General features: G+C 40.0%; 3 protein-coding genes across 3 annotated transcripts; 1 reads left to right on the forward strand and 2 right to left on the reverse strand.

Annotated features, from left to right (window-relative positions):
- Positions 1–813: 813 nt before the first annotated feature.
- On the reverse strand, positions 814–3,364 carry LOC119691290 (ADP-ribosylation factor-like protein 16). The gene is made up of 3 exons (XM_038108510.2): positions 3,090–3,364; positions 1,590–1,688; positions 814–1,030 (listed from the first exon to the last, which is right to left on the reverse strand). Exons 1-3 carry the CDS (start codon positions 3,339–3,341, stop codon positions 836–838), a joined length of 546 nt encoding a protein of 181 aa, XP_037964438.2. The 5' UTR covers positions 3,342–3,364; the 3' UTR covers positions 814–835.
- A 201-nt stretch (positions 3,365–3,565) lies between these two features.
- LOC119691289 (zinc finger protein 875) lies at positions 3,566–10,410 on the forward strand. The gene is made up of 7 exons (XM_048626067.1): positions 3,566–3,756; positions 4,244–4,892; positions 8,345–8,513; positions 8,951–9,045; positions 9,450–9,571; positions 9,977–10,063; positions 10,313–10,410. Exons 1-7 carry the CDS (start codon positions 3,646–3,648, stop codon positions 10,397–10,399), a joined length of 1,320 nt encoding a protein of 439 aa, XP_048482024.1. The 5' UTR covers positions 3,566–3,645; the 3' UTR covers positions 10,400–10,410.
- A 2,036-nt stretch (positions 10,411–12,446) lies between these two features.
- Positions 12,447–17,447, reverse strand: LOC105394450 (dual specificity protein phosphatase MPK-4). The gene is made up of 9 exons (XM_048625653.1): positions 17,268–17,447; positions 17,013–17,127; positions 16,585–16,716; positions 15,948–16,047; positions 15,291–15,526; positions 14,793–14,999; positions 14,176–14,301; positions 13,433–13,612; positions 12,447–12,589 (listed from the first exon to the last, which is right to left on the reverse strand). The coding sequence occupies exons 2-9, from the start codon at positions 17,125–17,127 to the stop codon at positions 12,486–12,488; spliced, it is 1,200 nt and encodes a 399-aa protein (XP_048481610.1). The 5' UTR covers positions 17,268–17,447; the 3' UTR covers positions 12,447–12,485.
- Between the last annotated feature and the right edge of the window lie 4,660 nt (positions 17,448–22,107).

Genomic DNA, 22,107 nt, shown 5'->3' on the forward strand with positions numbered 1-22,107 from the left:
AGTTGGTCGAAAGCTGAGCTAGTGGCAGCCTACAATCAAAGCAATGAGTGTTCTATCAGCTGTAATTACGTACTGTCTGTACCTAACTATCTACTTATAGTTTTTTTAAATAAACTCACGGTCAATGAAAAATTTCCACTCACAAAATGCCGACACCAAACGCTGGGGTTTGATGTCGGCATTTTGTGAGTGGAAACATTAACATTTGACAGCTCTGAACACCTGTTAAATACTGTCTAAGTTTTTGTGGTAAGGCCCTTAGGTTTTTAGTTGGTTGTAGGCCTAATGAATTGAGATAATCATAATGTTCATCACAATGAGACAACATAAAATATTATTTTCTTTGCAAAACCTTAAACAATTTGAACAAGGTTAGGCCGTAATCTTATCTCTAAACTTTGGCAATGTTGACCGATCTGTCTCTGGGTCTAGGCAAAACGATAAAATATACAAGTCATCATCACCATCACCAAATACCATCGTACTAGTAGGTAAAGTACACAAACGTACTAGGTTAAGTTAAGATGCAGAGGACAAATTTATCAGTGAATTTCCCGAAGAAAGGTTTATGTAACCGACATGTAGAGAGACTTTATTTTGTAGTAAGTACTACTTTGAAATCGCGAAGAAGAAACAGCCTTTCCATACGGTTTTGTTGAGTAAAAAAAAATTTACTGAACTTGACTTTTCAGGTTTGATCGTATAAGCCCCCAAAGCTCTGTAAAACACTCTTGCCTCGTTCCGCCCCAAGCCCGTAGAAGTTTTTAAAAATACCAACAATGTTGTTATTATTCTAAGTTATCTATAGATTTTATGGCAAAGACAACTCTCCCATTCAGCCAACAACAACAGGCACATTAGTAAGCGCTTGCTTGAGCTCGGGCACGCCGTCGCCCTCCACGCCCGAGGCCTCCAGCAGCAGCAGCGGCCGCCGCAGCTCGCGCCGCAGCCGCGCCAGCTGCAGCATCAGCAAAGCCTCGTTGCGCATCTGCCGGTACGCCGCGTCCATCTTGGTTAGGACTAGGATTATCTGCGGAGTGGGTGAAGTGACTGTTTGTGAGGCCGTGTGAGCAAGTAGAGAAAAAGTATATGATGAGGGCGTGCGGACTCGTGTAATTTCGATCTATCTCGTTCTAATCGTAAGTCCATCATATGAAATGGCCGCCATTTTCTTTTCGTTTCTTTATTCTAGGGACTTATAATATCTTTCGAAATACTTTCGAACTAACAAAAGGTGGTTGGTTTGATACGTTATAATAAGACGTCCAAAACACAATATGCTGAGCTGGCGTCCCTAACAATTTTTTACCAGAACTTCCATAAGCCATGAGAAAACCTAGACCTTGGCTGAAAAATAATGAAGATTCAAACGTAATGTAATGAGCATGTGTTCTATACAGACGTGACTAATAAATTACTTAGGCCGTCATGGCTACGTTATGTGTTCAAACTAACCTTGGCATTGTGAATAATGTCCTTATTAAGGTCTAGCGAAGGTTGCAATCTTAAATTTCAAATCACGAATTAAAAAGGACACGCCCGAGGCAGTAATAATTAAAATTAGATTGATTTGTTAATTAATTAATTACCTTAGCCTTTGTGAGTCTTGGCTCGGCGAGGATGGTGTAAAGCTGCACCGCCGCGGCCGAGATCTGGCAGAGGTTGGAGGTGTCCACCACGTACACTATCTGTTACAAACATTAGGAACTATAGTATAGTCAGCCGAACGTAAACTTTAAGTAGATACTAGGTAGGTAGTAGTAGGTACTCTAGGTATAGCGGGGCATTCCTGCTTGAAGAAATAGTTACCAAGTTGTGGAGGTCTTGGCTAACGCAGGAGCGCTCCGAAATTTTCAACTTACTTACCTATTTTGTCAAGCGAGAGTATCCCTCTTGTACCTGTTTGTGTGCACTTGTGCAGTGTGAATGTCGCGGAAAGTTTGTCATACGTTGAACTTTAAGTAAATAGTTGGTAAGGCTATTGTGCTTCACAAAATACGAAGTTTTGGAGGTCTTGGTTAATGCAGCAGAGCTCTGAAATTTCCAAGTTGCGAGTAGGTAGGTAAATATATTGTTAACCGAGAGTAGTCTTGACAGTAGCCTACATAAGGACTCTCAAGTGAGTCTCAAGTATATAGCTTGGTCGGTTCTACCTTTTTTGGCATAAGATTTTTTTGCCTAATCTCGTATTGCATAGTAACGTTTGGTCAAAGTCTCGTTACGCCGAAAATCGTATGGCATAAATCTCGTTTAGTAAAAAGTTATTTCGCATAATATTGTTTAGCCTAATAATGGTATGGCCAAATCTTGAATAGCCTAATAATGCTATGGCATAGGTTTATACAAAGTAATAATATTCGTTTGGCTTTAACTTTGACGGAGCGTCTCCCTACATAGCGCAAACTGGTGCCTTGTATTGTTTCCGCTGTTTGGAAAACGCTCCGCTCCGCTTCGCTGCGCTCCGCTTTGGTTTTGATGAACATGTGCACCTAACACGCTCCTCCTCGCTTTGCTCGTCGTCGCACCTATTTTTAGGTTTCGATCTCATGGGGTTTGTAATAATTATATTGGTCGTTAACTTTCGATTTTTTGATCATACAATATCGTGATTTTCGGGATGTAGGAGAAAAATACCACAATTTGTACATTTACTACATACTTAATATATTATTTATTAAGATAACATTACGAGAAACAAGATTATAGATAGGTATAGACGACATAAATTTGAGCAAAGGAAACTTAGGTGTTTAAAGATTGTGCCTAAAGAGTTTTAGACGAAACGAGCCTTATGCCACATAAGTCTTGGCAAAGTGATGGTTCGGCCAAAAAAGTTTAGACCATACGAGTTATGCGAAATGAGTTTTGGTCAATAAAGATTATGCCAGATGAGCGGAACCCAGCTTGGTCATTTGACCTACGGGTGTTAGAGGAAATCTTCAGTGGAGGCAAGAAAAGTACCTACATATCATATTTTAGACCTTACCAAAAACTGGTTAGGATCTAAACCTTCCCATTGGATGGGAATCTTGCTAACAGGGATGGTCTGTAGAACAAGAAAGTGATAATAGCGACAAAGCAAGGTTTACCTTTTGAACTCCATCCAAATAGTTAGTCCACAGTGGCGCCATCTCTCCGCCGACCTCGCGAATCGACATCATTTGTTTTTTCCCAGCCTTGTCCAAATAATGCAAATCGAATATATTCGTCCCCATCGTAGGCACCGGGCTGTAAGTGTTGTCAATTTCCTCAACATCTTGCAGTTTTTTCAGAAGTGTGGTTTTTCCAGACCCCTTCGGTCCTAAGCAGAGAACTTTGATTTTATTTTCTGGTTCTTCCATTATTTTGTTACCTGTTTATTGTCTTATGGTTTTTTCGTGTTAAATCAATATTTATGGTAGCTTTGGAAACTCAAATACTTGTTGTAGATTTTATTTTGATACAGTATAAACATGATTCTACTATTCGATACTAGATGTCACTAGTTGGCATATTTTATTAATGTAAAACCATTTCACCTTTGTGTAAAACGGAACGTTAAATTTCTGGATGTCATTTTGACAGATGAATGAAGGATGAAACAGCTGACTGTGTTTACTTGTTAATTTATAAGTTTGTTTAATTTTTCTATGAAATTGTCCCATAATGGATATTTCTAATATTTGTAGAGGCTGCATGAACGAGGTGCCACCCCAGGAACATGAGAACTTTGATCAAAGAGCCATTGACATGTTCTATTTTTGCACAAATATCGCGGTATGTTTTTCATATACTTAACAATATCTCGTAATCAACTGTTGGAGGTATGGATGAGCTATTATTTATTGGTTTATTGTGATAGTGAGATCTCCAAAACATCTGCTAATCTTAGACATTATGTAGAGACCCTTAGCGCCGACAGCGCACTGCAAACTGTGTGAGACACTGCCATAACTTTCAATGAGTGCATTTCAAAGCCCTTCATTCTGTCTCTGTTAAGTATATTTACAATATCTTGGATAATGGACTTGGTGTTATGTGTATCTTCATACTGAAATCCTTCACTGGCAGTTAGTACCAAGTGTGCTGGCGGATATTGGAGCAAAGAACTTCTGTTTGCAGCCAGTATTTTGCTACCAAAGACAGCATAGTAAATTTTGTGCATTATACATGAAAAAATATATACTTACTTATAAATTAAAATTGAATGTACATTTATACAAAATAATACTTCAAATTGACCATTTCTTATTTTATTCCTCAGATTACCGAGAGTGAGACATTACCCAAGCATTTCTGTGATGACTGCTTCAGCAAGATTGAATCTTCCTACACATTTATTAAAGAAGCCCATAGAGTTCATGTGACACTAAAAAATTTACTTTCCCGCTCACAAACCAGTGTCATAGTGCAGCCAGAACCCGCCAGTACAAATATTACTCAACAAATACCAAAGAATATTATCCCTAACTATTACCTAACAGATTTTGAACTTAGTCCGGTAAATTTTGTAGAGAAAAACTTGGCTGATGATGATAATGCAAAATTCGACACAGACTCTACTGGACTAGAACATTATTTGCCAGTTGCAGAAACAAATATCAGATTAAGTACAGAAAACCCTACAGGGGTCGAAGAAAGTGGAGATAATCAAGAAAAGTATGTCTGTGCTATATGTCAAAACAGTTTTGCAAACCAAACCAGTGTTGCAGAGCATATAGAAAATACTCACATGAATGAAACTAAGGTGGATAATCTTAATTGTGAAGATTCAGTACAAAGAGATGCACATAACAAGAAAAACCAGATCTGTCCCATATGTAGAAAGGCATTTACATTTAAGGCCTGGTTGGACAGGCACATGGGGAAAGAACATGCGGGTCAAAAGTATACATGCAAACATTGCACTAAAAGTAAGTATTATAAAGTATAATGTGCATACCTAATTATATTCAAGTTAGACAAGTATATGTGATCTATGTTAATATTTATTATCATCATGATCCAGTAACCATTCTCTGTTAGATCTTCTTCTTCTTATAGTGCCTCTCCATCATTGAAGGTTGGCAGTCAGCTCTTTGCAGCGCTCTCTATTCCTGGCTGTTTTAAATAATTCTTCCACGGTTTTTACACCGGTCCACTCTTTGATGTTGCACAGCCACGTCAATTTTCTCCTTCCAGGCCTTCTCTTTCCTTCCACTTTGCCCATTATTATGGTATGTAGCAGCTGGTATCGTTTATTACGCAAAACGTGTCCTAAGTAGGCTACTTTGCGCTGCTTAATGGTACGCACGAGTTCCACTTGCTTATGCATTCGTTTCAGAACTTCGACATTGGTGACTTTATCGGTCCAACTGATTCGAAGCATGCGTCGGTAACACCACATCTCGAAAGCTTCAAGTTTTTTCTTGAAGTTTTCCTTTATGGTCCATGACTCGCACCCATAAAGGACGATGGGCCACACGTAGCACTTCAGAATCTTGGTACGGAGTTTTATAGAAAGTTGTCGACAACACAGAACTTTTTTCAGATTCATGAATGACGCTCGGGCAATTTCGATACGCACTCGTATTTCAGTATCACTCCCCCATGAGTCCGTCAGCCATGACCCAAGATACTTGTATTTGTCGACTCTTTCAATGATGTTCGCTCCTATGCGTAAGTCTGTCGTCGTTTTGGGCTCATTCGCGACTACCATAAACTTCGTCTTGGACACATTCATGTTCAACCCAACTCTTCTGCTGCACTCGTAAACTCTGTCTACAATCTGTTGGAGACCTTCTTGGGTGGATGCTAATAGGACAGTGTCGTCCGCGTAACGCAGGTTGTTGACCACGCGCCCGTTGACGACGACTCCTGCTTCCACGTCTTCCAGTGCTTCTCGTATGATTGTTTCGGAGTATAGATTGAAGAGCAACGGGGACAAGATGCATCCTTGACGGACACCTCGTTGAATACCAACGGCACCTGTTTCCTCTCCATCCACCAATACCGTTGCTGATTGCCTCCAGTATAGGTTGCTGATGATGCGTATGTCTTTGCTGTCTAGGCCGATAGCTACGAGTTGTTTAATAAGTACGTCGTGTTGTACACGGTCGAAAGCTTTCTCGTAGTCTATAAAGCAAAGAAACACAGTTTGCTGCATTTCCCTACACTTTTGAACTAGCACGTTGAGTGCGAATTGAGCCTCTCTCGTACCCATGCCAGCGCGGAAACCAAACTGACTTTCCTCGAGCTGATCTTCGCATTTAGTTCTGATGCGATTGTGTATAATGCTTAAAAACACTTTTAACACTTGGCTCATGAGGCTTATGGTACGGAAATCTTGGCATTTCTTTGCGCCCTGTTTCTTAGGTAGAGTGATGAAGGTAGATTTCAACCAGTCTTCAGGTATATCGCCAGAGTCGTACACGTAGTTGTAGAGATCTACAAGAGCAGCTATGTTATCTGATTCTAGTAGTTTCAGGATTTCTATATTAACTTTATCTGGACCAACTGCCTTTCCCGATTTGGCTTTATGCAAGGCGCTGAGCACTTCCGACTTTAGAATACTAGGACCTTCAGCAACACCTAAGTCTTGAGTGCAGCTTCGGGTATCGTCGCTGAACAGCTCTTTTATGTACAGTGCCCATTGTTGTTTCTTAACTTGCACGTCCAGTATAATTTTGCCACTACCATCGGCCAGGAAAGATTGCTGGCGCTTTTTGTGAATGCCGGCCATATTCTTTATCTCCTTGTGGAGATTAAATGAGTCATGCTTCGCTAACAAGGACTCCACATGTTCGCATCGTTCTTCGTACCATTTCGATCTAGCATTACGACATTTACGGCGAATTTCTTTTTGTAGACTTCTGTACCTATCTTCGTCTGAATTTTTGTAGAGTCGGCGTTTCTGAATCAATTCTAGAATGTCTTCAGTCATCCACACCTGCTTCTGTGCTTCCTTTGATGGCCGTAAAATAGTAGCATTAATATCTGAGACCAAACACTTCATGCTGGACCAAATATTTTTCCGTTGCGTAGCTGTTACGTCTCTTTTATATTCGGCTGCCCAAGCATTGATCCTAGAGTGCACTTTCGGCCTAATATCTGGTTGGGATAGTTTTTTAATATCAACACCGGCGCTGTTATTTTTTTTTCTATGGTATTTTAGTCTACATGCCATATCTACGACTACAGGATTGTGGTCTGACCCTATATCTGCACCTGGATAGGTTTTGGCGCTAGATATACAGTTCTTGAACCTACTGTTAACCATCACAAAGTCAATTTGGTTTCTAACTATGTTCTCATCTGTATGTGCTGGTGACGTCCACGTATACAGTCGTCTCATTGGCATCTTGAACATTGTGTTTGCGATGATTAGTTCCTTTTCTTGGCAAAACTGTACCAAAAGATCTCCCCTGTCGTTCCTGGCTCCGAGACCCCATTTTCCAACAACGCCTGGTACATCTCCTTGCCCGATCTTCGCATTGAGATCTCCCATTACGATATTGATATCCTCTTTCTTGGTTAGCTGGTAAAGTTCGTCTACTTCTTTGTAGAAATCCTCCACTTCAGATATCGGCTTGTCTGCGGTTGGTGCATAAACCTGAATGATATTCATCTTACGAGGCTTAGTGTCAAGTTGAATCATCATGGTGCGATTCGAAAGTGGTATAACGTTAATGACTGCTGAATTTATATGGTTATTGATGATAATAGCCACACCGTAAGTTTCAGAGGACGCATCGTTTCCAGAGTAATACAGCGTCTTATCCTTATGTATTCTTAATTTACCAGTCCCAGTCATTTTAACTTCACTCAATCCCAATATCTCAATCCCTAAACCTACTCCCTGTTAGATCTAACCAATCCTAACTAATATTATAAATGCGAAAGTAACTGTGTCTGTCTGTCTGTCTGTCTGTCTGTTACTCTTTCACGCCAAAACTACTGAACGGATTTGAATGAAATTTGGTATACATATAGTCTAGACCTTGAGATAGAACATAGGCTACTTTTTAACCCGGAATTCCCACGGGAAAACTTTTTAAGGCGAAGCGAAGCGCGCGGGTACAGCTTAAGTAATATAATAAGAAATATTTATTTCCTTCATTATATAGCATGCCGGGTGAAATTAAAGGACTCCTATCCCACTGTCCATGTTCTCGTTTCTTCAACATACAGAATGAACAAACCTATCATGTTTGCATAAGAATATGTTTGGTGAATTCTTATGCAACTCGTTATATCATCTGACCTTAAAACTATGCATATTTTATATCGCAAACATGACATCTATTACCTGTTAACTTGCACAATTTCACTAACAATGCCTTTGCAGAAATTTCCTAACCAATCTTTATTACTTATCTCTTTCCAGCATTCCCAAAGCTGAGTAAACTGAACGAGCACGCCAAGTGCCACTCGACGGAGCGTTTATTTACCTGCGGCGTGTGCGACGCGCGGTTCAAACGCCAGAAGGAGCTGACGGCCCACGCGAGGAAGCACAGCGAAGTGCGCCCGTACTCCTGCGAGCAGTGCGGGATGAGGTCAGCCTCTCTAGCTGAAGTAGAGTTGTAGCTATTGGTAGTTGGTCAATGGATAGTGATTTGATCGGATACCGGTAGGCTACTAGTGAGTCCTGTTGGCTGGATGTCGAGTACCTAGTGTATAAAGTGATAGACTTTTCCCAAGGATTGATTGATAGAGCGTACCGCCAACAAACTGTTACCAGTTTGGCGAAACAAAATGTAAAAAATACCTAGTTGTTAGTTAGTTTTTTATGAATAAATTAGTTTAAAAAAATATGTAGAAAAACAGGATCGATAACTTTTTGCTAATCGTCACCTAACATAACGAGTTTTCAAGGCATATTTTGCATAAGTAGTTACTTATTTAACAGCTTCATCTCATCAGTCTTAGGTGTGTGTTTAGTTTTAAAATGTCCATGGTTTATTAAACATAATTTATATTTGTAACATTTTAGGTTCAAGACGAAGAGCACGCTGCAAGGCCACTCGCTGCTGCACGAACAGAAGAAGCCACACCTGTGCTCCGTGTGCGGGTGGAGGTTTGCTCAGGGTATGTAGTACCAGTTACATAGGTAATATTATTTTGCTATAATAATGTGCATAGAGATACGCTAATAAAGAAACATTATAAAAGGCGGATAGACTTATTCCATATCGCGCTGTCGTATTCTATTCGTAGGCCTGTCTTGTTCTTCCCACTTATGGAGTTGACCTTCGTCACAGAATAATAACTAGTACCCTTTCGTTTGCATATTGTTACTTTATCTGAGCAAGTCACAACTTATACCATAAAATGCTATCGCTTTTCCTGCTCTCAACACTTTCCATGACCTTTCCTTGTCATCAACCTCCCAATATAACACCAAAAAACCGCTTATTTTTACTAATATTTCATGTCATCAATTTCCAATATTTCTTATCTTTACATATGTAGTTATTATTACAATCTTCTAGTGGGCAACCTGCGAGCGCACCTGCTCACCCATTCAGCCTGTAGCAGCCCGCGCCGCCGCCGCCGCCGCGCCGCGCCGCCCTGCCCGCACTGCGCCCGGCAGCTGGCTGATCATACTTCACTGGTAGGTGCTGTGTTATGTGCTCAGAGGATCTAAATTTTTAAAATTAAGGCATTAAAAAAAAGCCTGTGCAGAAATATGTTTACTTGTCTAAGGCCTTGCTTTGATTGACAGAGTCTTATGCCTGCTAAATAAATATGGTTTTGTATTAAAAAGAGAAAAAATACAAATAAAATGTATGTTGATGTGATGTGTGTAAAAATGTATGAGCTGTCGCAGGTCTTATGCTTTATGCTACAAAGTATAGTAAATGTTTTAAGGTTAAGTTATCTCGCATACAAAGTGATACTGACGATATAGTTTTATGGAATGGTAACATGGTAATGTGTCAAAGGTCACGGGTTCCACCCGCGACAGCCTCACAATAACAATGCCCCGAACAATAACAACCCTTATTCCTCTCCCCAGATGCGCCACATCCGCACGCACACGGGCGAGCTCCCCTACAAGTGTCCGTACTGCGCGCGCGCATTCATCGACAGCTGGAAGCGCAAGGTACCACCTCACTCCCTCCATACACTTGTAACGGTGTAGGCTGCACTGCTAGCACAAGGCGCATTTAGGCCCTGACAAAAGTTCTCAAGTTGAGGCTGCGGGATGTGAGTGAGCGCGATGCAAAACTTATATGCGCCCCATGGTACTAGCCCTGATAGTATTTGTTTTCTAAATTAATGTTAATTTAAGTTCTTTTTTTAAACACATGTGTTGTGCTCGAATAAAGTCATTTTTCTTTATCTGTTTAAGGTCCACCTCATGCGACAGCACCGGCTCGCGCTCGCGGACATCCCGGCCATGGCAAGAGACCCGCCCAGAGATACGCTGAGCGAGTGAAATTACGTGTGTGTTAAAAAGCTAGCTACGAAATATTGCGTTTGACTGGCGGCCACTGTAAAAACAAAGCTTTTAACGAAGGATAAGCTACGATTCTTCTATGCAGCTCACCAGAAGGGATTTCAATGCAATTTAATAGAAACTTTGGAGAGCGACTTTATCACGACCCATCACGTCTCCACTGCTGGGGCACGGGTCCGGCTCCTTCCAATGAAGGAATGGGTTTAGGCCTAGTCCACCACGCGGGCCTAGTGCGGTTGGTGGACTCCAACACAAGCAAGCTTGTGCTGATAGAGTTGTCGGGTAAGTGGCCAATCTGTCTGTCGGATTCGAAGGCCTCTGACTAGCCATAACGACAGAGAGTGACTTAAGACAGCAATATTAGTTTCCCAGACACTGGTATTTCAAGAATCTGTTGGTTAAAGACTCAGCAAAGCAGTGGCAACTTGAACAAGACCCATCGGCCAACGACTACATCATGATCGTCTGCGATGGAAAAGATAACCTAGATAGAGACAATAACATTAACCAGCACACGTTCAAGCATATCTGATAAAAAAACACTATTTTTCTACGGGCCTTCGAGTACGGGCCAAACAATAATGGAAGGCCTAGTCAACATGCATTTCAATTATACGGTGCACACAAACGCATGTTTTATGAATGAGGGATGAGTGCAAGCTTACAGAATTTTGTATTCAGACGAATGCATCAGAATCATATATTTGTTCATAGTGTGTACCTATCTACTCGTAGTCCTATCTAACTATACATAAATAAATAAAAAAACATAAGTTGAATAACATCATTTTATTAGACTCTTCACTCTAAAATACACTGTACATTTCAACAATCTTAATCACAAAATCTAGATTAGCTATAGCTTTGCTGTTATTTATTTAGAAATGGTATAATTTAAATAAATGCATTTGGCAGCATTAACATTTAAAATAGGATCAGGCACTAGGACTAGACACTACGGGATGTTTTCTAGGTAGGTATACTTATTCTATTATGAAGAAAAATTACATTTAAATATTATTGTGAAGTAGACAAAAGAATCGACATAAGACTGCAAAACCGGGTTTCCTATCGTTAACTTTTTTTTGAAAATGTATTGAATTTGAAACAAATTTCCCCGTAAATGTTACTTTGTTATTGACTACGCAATAGGGTTCCAGGAGAAATATTTTTATTCGAAAATAATGATTTTAATGGGAATAATTATGTAAATTTGGAGCAACAAGCTAAAGGGCACTTGGAAACATTACTCTAGGTTAAATTCATACAACTCAGTCGTCAAGAATGGGACTCGCACATAAACACATTAATCACTACTGGAAAATACATGATCACATTGGAAGAAATATTGTTACACTTTGGAAAGCTATAAATGCATTAAAACTTTGGTCACATTTAAATATATGCTATTTTTTGTCGGTTTCTGTTTATATTACATATTTGTATTATTGTTCTTTCCTTTCACTATAAGTATTATTATTTAATCAGGGTGGGATTTCGTCAGAAGTCTTTCTGATGTCACGAAGGCCCTGTTTCATAATGTCTGGTTAGTGGCCACCTGTAAGATAAAATACATGCTGTCACTCTCTGTTATAATTTTTTTGACAGTGACAGCATGTATTTTATCTCATAGGTAGCTACTAACCAGACATTGTGAAACAGGGCCTAAATTTAACAAATATATCCTGAAATAATCTAGCCTTTACTATAACACAGTAAATATAAATGTATATTTTCATTTTCAAACTCACTATTGGAGAAGCCTATGTATTATGCTAAGCATTCCCTCTCAGAAGGCTACACAACTTCAATCTAAACAGCTAAATAAAGCGAATTATTATTTTATGACACTTGGAAATAGATCTGTGAGAAGTTAAACATCTCCCCTTTACATATTTTTTTGCTTTGATACACATACATCCATTAAACCCTCACCAGTAATTCTCTTTAGATTTGCTCGCTCGATCATGGCAATCAAACTGTAAACATGTAAATAAAGATTGAAACCTCCAGGCGCTAAAGTGTAAGGTCTGTTCACACGGTAGCCGCGAGTGTAAGGCTGTGTTCACACGGTGGTCTGCACGTTCTGCACGATGTTGGCCCACTCCACCTTGGACGGCACCAGGTAGAACGCCGGCGCCACCTTCTGCCCGCACGGACAGCGGCAACCTGCACGGAATATTGATATTGATAAGATATGTAGTACTTAGTACTGCCGATTTCGGACTGTGGTAATTTCGGTCTGTGACCCTATGAAATTCACCCCGAGTGTGAATCATGGGAAAACGTAAATCCAAGAATTAAAGTATGTACGTCCTAGGCAGAAAATCGACAAAAAAACAGGTGTTTCACAACAAGAAATGGTAGTAATTAATAGGGTTGTCCCTTTTCTTAAGGAGAATGTATGAATACCTACCTAATATTATTTATTCCAACTTATTTATAGCAACTACAACATCGGAAATTAAATTCGCTAGATAATCGCTTAGCATGTGTCAGTGTGGATGGCTCTAGGCGCTTAGCAAGCCAATCGAGACAATAGACTCACCCCAGATACTTGTCTAAGACTCACCCATAATCCAGTTAAAACTCCCGATCTTGGCCTGGCACTTGGGGCAGTGCAGCTTGCCGCTGCTGGCGTGCGTCACGCCGCGCATCCAGCGCATGGGCTCCACGAACCACACGCGGCGGCACGCGCCCGCCTGCCCCGACTAGGCTCTAGGGCCTTATATAGAAAGAAAGCTGGTAACTTATAAGCGCTTACTTTACTATGGATATTTTTGCCGCGGTTATCAGCGCTAGTTCAGCAAAGTATGGCAGTAAGCGCTTATTATAAGTTTCCAGCTTTCTTTCTGTATCCAGCTTTATAGCCACAACACCCGGCTCGGTCGGAGGATCCCTACCTTTTTAGTACTTTCTGTTGCAATACAAAAGTTTTGCATAGCGCTTACTCACATCGCGCAGCCTCAAGAGCGAGCGCGACGTATGCTAGCCCTTCAGAGTTCTACTCACCCATAATCCAGTTGAAGCTCCCGATCTTGGCCTGACACTTGGGGCAGTGCAGCTTGCCGCTGCTGGCGTGCGTCACGCCGCGCATCCAGCGCATGGGCTCCACGAACCACACGCGGCGGCACGCGCCCGTCACAGCCGCCGGCACGATGCACGCGTCTACCATGTTCTGTTCGCTGTAGCCTGGGGATGATTGTTAGCCAGTTATAGTCCACCCCAATGCATTACGTTTAATTATAGTTTGTCCGTTGAGCGAATGCGTTTTTGATATTCGAAATCCCATAGATATTTGATGACTATAAAGGAAAACCAACTTTACTTACCAGACATAAGGGAACGTCAAAAATGCATTCACTCAATGGACAAATTATATGTGTCCGATATACCGAGTTTAGATTGCTAAGCAAAATTGCGTGTCCCAATTTGGGTATTTGCGTGTCTATGACACACAGAACTGCTATATTAGGCTTTCTCAACGTGGTGAGATTAGCGTCAGTCGCTAATAGGGAGCACATAAGGGAGGCGATGCGTCACTCGGCCGTTCGTGCAACCCAGCAAACGTTATTTATAGCCCCAAAGCAAACAATTTAAGTTATTATGTTATGTTGTACGTTTTACGTTCGTTGGGTGAGGATGTTCGAAGTCAGAGTATTGTGCCGATTCCTTAGAACCAGACATGATGATTTTCAATATCTTGTTATGCAACTTATATATATACTAAGCCAACGATGTACATAATCCCTTACCATCCAGCACTTCTTCGCTTCCACCGTGGTCTCTATCCACACTGGAGTCGCGGCTGCCGGCGCCGCCCCGCACGCTCATCTCACTTGCCAGGGTCTGCAGCTTCTCTATGAGGATCTCGCCGTTGTCTGTGGACGGAGGTGGTAGTCGGTTAGGTTTTGAATAGACTTGACGTTATAAAGGCACGCAAAAGTACTGGAAACTTTCAACTTGGTGCTATTCCGCTCGGTTGCTATTGGTCTATCGCAATACGGACGCGCACCGAAATCATTTGTTCATATCTCTTGGTCAAGGTTACTAGGTGCTTATAAAGAAAAAAGTAGGTTTCGGTAAAATACGCTTTTTATCTAATAGTCGAATAAACGCTTGTTGTATAAATTATAACACTAGTGTAAGTAGTATACCTTTCCCCCCGCTCCCCTCCTGCTTCTTCCCCCTTCCCCGCCTCTCCCCGCGCTCCCTCCTCTCCTTATGTGGCAGTAGGTTCCCCTGTGTGGCCAGCACGCGGCGGCACGCGGCGCAGCGGTACACCAGCGGCGAGGGACGCTCCGAATTTTACACTATAACAACATCTAACCTAACCCTAGATGCGCTCTATAAGACACCGCAGGCTGCATACCTTTACTGCTGGCTTCTGACGTCCTCCCCTTCTCCCTCCCTCGCCTCTTGTCCCGCTCCCCCTTCTCCCTGTGCGGCAATAGGTTCCCCTGCGTGGCCAGCACGCGGCGGCATGAGGCACATCGGTACACCAGCGGGGAGGGTCTCTCGCGAGCTAATCCGGGGTCCTCTTTGACTAGCTCGAGGAAGCTTTGCGGGAGGATCTTTACTGTGGGTGAGATGACGTGGAGATTAGTATCACTAGGCACTATAAATCTTAACTTTCTAGCGAGCTTCGATCCTCACTGGCTGCGAGGTGGGAAATGGCCCAAGCTTAGGAACATAGTGAGATCAGAATTTCATCAGTATTGAGATCAGGTTCAATTCTAGGATCTAACTCCCTGCCTCATAATGAAAGCCAAATAGATAATAAATCGACTAGATCAATCTTTCTCATCACATCACATGTGACATGCGAATAACAAATCAACGCTATCCATGTAAAGCAACTTCATCTTACCCTCTTTAAGCTTCTGCCCAGCCAGCCTCAACCTAAACTGCTTGAACCGCGGGTCCTCCTTGTTAATCTCACAGCCCATGTGCCCGAACAGCTTCAGCTGCGCCACGAAGCCCACGTTGGGCGCCACGAACCGCCGCTTGCCCTTGACCAGAGTGAACGCGTCGTCATAGCGGAGCTTGTACTTGTCCATTATGTACGCTATGACGACCGCTGCTGAGCGGGACACGCCGAAGTAGCTGGGGAGAGGGTGGGGATCGTTTGTAGTGCCTTCAATAGTGATAATTATGTATGGCATTTTAGATATAGACATGTGTAGATTGTGTAATGTTTTCGTTATACTAAAAATATTGTTTTCTATATTATAGCCTTAATGGCTTTGTACTTATGTAAAAATATTAAATATAGTAAAAAAATATATGAAGTACTGGCTCGGTGGAAGAGTTAGCAAATACACAAGCAAATTATAAGTGATGCAGTTGGTAAATACTGGGATTATGTATTTGAACAGTCACATGATATTTTGTATATGAGGGTACTTGAATAATAAATTAGTTTGGCTTCCACTTACAATATTGTTGTATCTTTGAGGGATGATAGATGACAATTATTAGTATTTCTACATTGTTGCAATAAATAAAATACAGAATGAAGACTCACCAGTGCACCAGGACTGTCCCTCCATTGCTGATAGCTTTCTTGATGTATTCATTTGTGGCTGGGAGGTGAGTTATCAAATCTTCCTTTGGAACATCAGCCACTGAAAAATAGACAGAAAGGGTTTTCAGTTCAGTTTACACAAGGTTATAATAATACTAGCTGCCCCGCGCGCTTCGCTTCGCCTTAAAAAGTTTTCCCGTGGGAATTCCGGGATAAAAAGTAGCCTATGTTCTTTCCCAGGGTCTAGACCGTATGTATACCAAATTTCATTCAAATCCGTTCAGTAGTTTTGGCGTGAAAGAGTAACAGACAGACAGACAGACACAGTTACTTTCGCATTTATAATATTAGTTAGGATTGGTTAATTTGTGACTTTGTTATCTACTGCTGATAGTTGTGGTAATCGGAGAATTATTATAAATCTTAATTTTTATTAAGATGCATTCTATAAATATTGGTGTTAATGTACTGATACTAATATATGCCACCTTGTTTACTTTTGAGTGCCACCTTCATTCACATTAAATAGATATTCTTAAAATACACTCACAATTAATGGAAAAGTTCCAGTGACATGGAATGGCAATGGCAGGTAGAAATTTTTCATTGCTCGTGAGTGTCCTAACCTAAAACTTACATTTAAGGTACTCTACATGTAGTTTGGTAGTATCAAGCACAGCGCGTGGCAACGGCACCACATCTATTGTGAGCAGGTGAGTGACTCCGAGTCTCTGCAGCGTGTCCCGGTCCCGAGCACATGCCAGGTTACCTGTGATAAACGAGTTCCTTGTGTATTTGAAAGGATATTGTAAACTTTCTTAAACAAAATAAAAACGGCACTTTGGTTACACTTCACACACTGACACACAAAATCAGTATTCCAGTATAAACATAGTACTAAGCAGTTTATACAAAGCTAGTAATACTGGAGACAGCCACTGGCTAGAAAAATTGATGTACCCTTCATTCTCTTCAGCATTGCTGGCTTGGTTTGAAAAACTGTTTATACAAGGAAATTAACTTGAACCAGATAAAAGAGAGCAAATGTATCAATGTGTTGCTTACCAAGATACAAGTTGTCATCAATGAGATCGACACTGATGTCCAGACCGTCGTCTGTGTCCAGGGACTCCTGGGAGTCAGCCGCGTGGATCTGTATGTCTGCCACTTGCTTAGACATCTGGAATATGAAATTTCCATGTTATGTGAGCCCTGTAAGTTATTTTTTTTTATTTTCATCATATAAAGAGCAAGAATTGTTAGAATGTGCTATAGCGAACCACATCTGCAAAGGCTGTAAGGTTAAAGAAGAATAGTTACTTTTATAACCAAAGCGTAGAATTTAAAAATCAATACTTGAATGAAAAATTATAACTCTATCGCCGTGCTGGATTAGACAAAAAATTTACGACTATAGTAATAAAGCACCGCTTTGATCAACGTCTAATATATCCTCAGAGCTTTTTACAAACTTTTGAACTAAAAACTGAATTCTTCAATGTTTTTCCGGATTCGGATTTGGTTGAAAACAAAACAAACATTTTAAAATGACACTTGACACTAAATTATATTGTCAATGTCAATTTGACATTGTTTCACAGTTTTGTTGACGTTAATAGTTTTTTCTCACCACAGGTGCTCATTATTATTACAATGTTATTATTCTGAGTCAATAATTGCATTTTCAGCCTGACTGCTTTTTACCTTAAATTTTAGGTAGGTAGGTATGCAGTCGAACTATAAAGTCGATTGATTGATTTTGCTAAAACTTTTTATCATTGTTTACTTACATTTTCACACATTCTAAAAATAAAATAGGTACCGATTGATAATCTTCTTCTTCTTAACGGATTTGTCCTTTAATAAAATATAATACCTAGATCGAATAAATACGATTATTAACAATTTGTTAGGATCCATATCCGTTTTCAAGACTTTATAGTTGACTGTACGGTACCCACAGGTGGTAGCCACATTGTGAAACGGGTCTGAGAATGTGTGAATAGTTAGGCTGTTTGAGCCACAAACCTTTGCCACGTCGAGAAGCGGGAAAGGAAGCGGAAAAAAACAAAATTAGTCGGAAAAAAGTTGTAAAATTACAAATAGGTATTTCGGACTAATTCATTAACGACGAAAATGCATGCGATTGCGATATACAGTACCTAGATAAAGATAGGTATGCACAACCGGATCATGAAGTATGGCAAGGCGAGTTTATTTATCTATTCTAATCTACACATCTGCCCTGTTACCTAATACTTCGCATTTGCCTAGTAGTAGTAGGGGCATAAGTAGGTACCTATTTGACGACCGAATGGCGTAGTGGTTAGTGACCCTGACTACTGAGCCGAAGGTCCCGGGTTCGATTCCCGGCTGGGGCAAATATTTGTTTAAACACAGGTATTTGTACTCGGGTCTTGGGTGTTGATATTTATATTTATATTTAGTATCTATCTATCTATGTATTTGTGTAGATATATCAGCTGTCCGACACCCATAACACAGGTTCTGCCTAGCTTGGGGTCGGATGGCCATGTGTGAGATGTCCCCACATATTTATTTTTATTTATATCACTGGTGGAAACTGATTTTGTTCACTCTGAACATAGCTGCAGAGCCAGTGCTTAGCACATCTCTGGATAGGCAGTACCTATAGGCACGCAGTCAAATACCTATGGTGATAACGACGAGTCACATCCTTCAGACATCCTCTAGCCATTGGTGCAGCCACAAATTGCGGAAAAATATTGCCCGTTTAGAAGAACCATTAGGTTTACAAAAACGATGTCGTGTAATCGATAGTAACCTATAAATAATACCTACACAGGTGGGTATTTAGGACACACAGTAATCAGCTGACCCAGTGTTCACGTCACGACCTAGTCTTGGCCGATCCATGACCTCCATTCTTGACCAGACCCAAAAATCCTGAGGCCACTTATCGAATAAATTAAACAACAAAATGAAATAAATATTGTATAATAATCCGTGCGCATAATGACTCAGTACAGTTTCGACAGTTTGCATAACCAAGGTTCCAATGTTAGCTCATGTTTTAGGAACTTTCGTTTGGACTTTGAACTGGACTTTGGACTTAGCCCGGCGTGGTGTAAAGATCGTAACATTATTAAGGTCAAATATTAATGTTTTCAAGGCTACGGCTGTGAAAGCTCTCTTTCGCTTGATACGATCTTGCATCATACGTAAAAAACTGAATTAAGTACCTATGTTTTGCATCACAAATGTAAGTAACAGCAATCTCAACAATCCTAATTTACGCGGTGGTATCATACGTGAATGATCGGCCTTGCGTATAAATAATTGGGTTGGTAATACACATGGTACACGTATTTTAGGCTCGTTACAAAAGAAAAACAATGAGATAGATAGAGTAATAAAATAAGTCGGCTTTAATGTGAATGTATTGTTCTAGTTGTGTAATGTGTGTTCTTGAATTAGGAGATTTAATAACATATCAACGTAATTTAATTAGTCACGAATGTACTTTACTTATAATGTGTAGTGTAAAAACACACCTAACCACTTTTTTTGGTGTTTCTTTCATAATTTTTAGTGAAAGAGTTCTGATTTTAAAGGAAATCAACTTACATGAGGTCCGTTAGGTACGGTACAGTTTTGGTATCATTGTTTAGCTTAACTCAAATACTTTTTAATGAATACATAAAAATACATCAAAGGGGGGCTGTTTTCAAAGTTATTCAAGTAAATGTAAATTTTTGCTGTTTTTTTGTCAAAAAAACTAGATTAGATGCTTAATTGTACCTTATTTTATATAACTTTTGAGCTTAGTAGGTACCTAGTAGCAAAACACTGGAGGAAGTTAGCTTAGTGCATTTACACGATAGAACTTTTGAGCAGTTGTGCATATTTTTATTGGATATAGATTACTTTTTGCGGATAAAATTATTTTATTTCATGTCCGTACAGCGTTTAAATCTCGAGATATGATTTTTATGAAGAAGAAGAAAAAACTAATTACTTATCTAAAACTTTAAAATGGCCGCCATTTCTAGAATATTGACATTTGGCCCCACATATAGGAGTGTTTTCTCGATCAAGTTACTCATAGAATCCACCCTTAAAGTTTGTCGGGTCCGAAAAACTAACTACTATCAGTTACAAAGTGCGATGCCGATGCTACGATGCCAAAACGCGTGGATGTTTTTGATTACTCATCCAAGACCAAACCCACTTAAGAAGTCATCAGTTCTTCTTCATGTCCCACGGAAATGAGAGGTTGTTTGAGCTTGAAATGCTTACGATGCAACCAATTTGAAACGAAACAATGAAACAATACTGCAGTTGAAATGAGAATGAGACAAAAGAAATGTAATGTCATAGTAATATTGGTCAGTGACATCAAGACGATGTCTTTCAGGAAGTTACTTTTGAGTTTTTGTAGGGTACCTACCAACGTAGATTAGGGGTAGGTAGGTATGTCATATTACAAGATTCAGCTGGGGTAAAATAAACATTGCGTTAATTTTAACAAACATCCGTCTAGGTATGAGTCTATATAGTTTCATGATGTTTGAGAACTAAGTATACCGTGTAACCACATGCTAGTCTAGCCATAACCCCCATAACTACGTATATCCTAGGAAAAGTATGCAGGTACTTACATGAAAAAATTGTTATTTTTTTCTTAAACGCATAACATAATTTATTACACAAGGTTATACACTAACTACCTATGTAATCGCATTTCACAAAGTAAAATAAAGTATGGGTTTTCTATTTCCTCGATAATGATTCGATTCATTTGACCATAACATAAGTAGCTATGGAGCTAGTGATCTAACTTATCAATCGATTTCTTTAACCTGTGATTTATTCGTTGGTACTAGGCACCAATGATTTTTATTTATAGCTTAGGTTTCCTGGGGAAAACTATTTTAACTTACTTCCGTTAACATGTAGGTACCATAGAAAAACATAGTACTTCATATCATATCAACAACAGTGGAGGCAACTCTAAATGCAGTACTTAACTGATGTTGTAATTTGGTACCTAAGTAGTTAATTATAATTACTTTGGCATTATAGGCGTATTGATAATGCTATCGTATAGGTAGGTTTTGGTTAACATGTTGGTCCAAAAACACGTTTATTCTAACACTAGGACACTGAATTCTTATTTCAAAATTGTCAATATCTTTGCTTTTTTAAATCTGATAATGTCGTTTTCCTCATCTGACCGAGTGAGGTTTCGAAATGTTTACAAATTCGCCGCCCGAGTTGCGCATGCGCCGCCCGCCGCAACCGTCGGGAGGTTCTTCTACATTTACAACCAACAAACCAACGAGTAATCGGCACGTTGAGTGCAACAAGATATCTAATAATGACAGGTAATATGTGGGGACAACTGACGGCGATCCGACCCCAAGTAAGGCAGAGCCAGTAATATGGGTATAGGACAGCTCATATAGGTATCTACACAGATACATATACGTGGCGTATAGATTCATGTTATATGTATACATATTAATAACATTATCACCCAAGACCCGAGTACAAATATCGGCCCCGACCGGGGATCGGCCCTGGGTCCTTCGGCATACCAAACACTACACCATTCTGTCTTCGAGTAAGTGGTGGTTAGCGCAGCAACGCTCCGAAAAGTCATTTTATAGTAAGCTACAGTGATCCCCAGTGACTCAGGGGCTTGGGGATTAGAACTGTGCATGTGATGATGTGCGTATGTGTACGACTGATCTTTGATCATTTTGAAATCAAAGTCAGTATGCAAGTTGATATGCATGTCGCGTCTCGCTTGAGGTACCTATACGTATCTAGCAAAATATCTAAGTACATGAGTAGATATAAATAAACTGTATTATATATACCGTAACACTGATGGACTGCTGGGTTATTACCATTCTGTCAATTTCACTTCTGATAAAAGTTTATACATGTCTCAAAGCGTTCCTTAAAAATTTAAAAAAAACTGAACAAAACAAAAACTCAAAAAATACACTCACGAGCAATGAAATAGTTCCACTTTTACAATAATATTTTAATCTAATTATACCCCAATTTTTTTTTAACATTTAATATAGAATTTGATTATAATATTAACGTTTTTCATTGATAACATTCTCATGCGCACGATATTGCAGTTGGCGCTACTCCGTCTAGG

Source organism: Plutella xylostella, chromosome 15 (genome assembly GCF_932276165.1).
Source record: "Plutella xylostella chromosome 15, ilPluXylo3.1, whole genome shotgun sequence".
Lineage (NCBI taxonomy): Eukaryota > Metazoa > Arthropoda > Insecta > Lepidoptera > Plutellidae > Plutella > Plutella xylostella.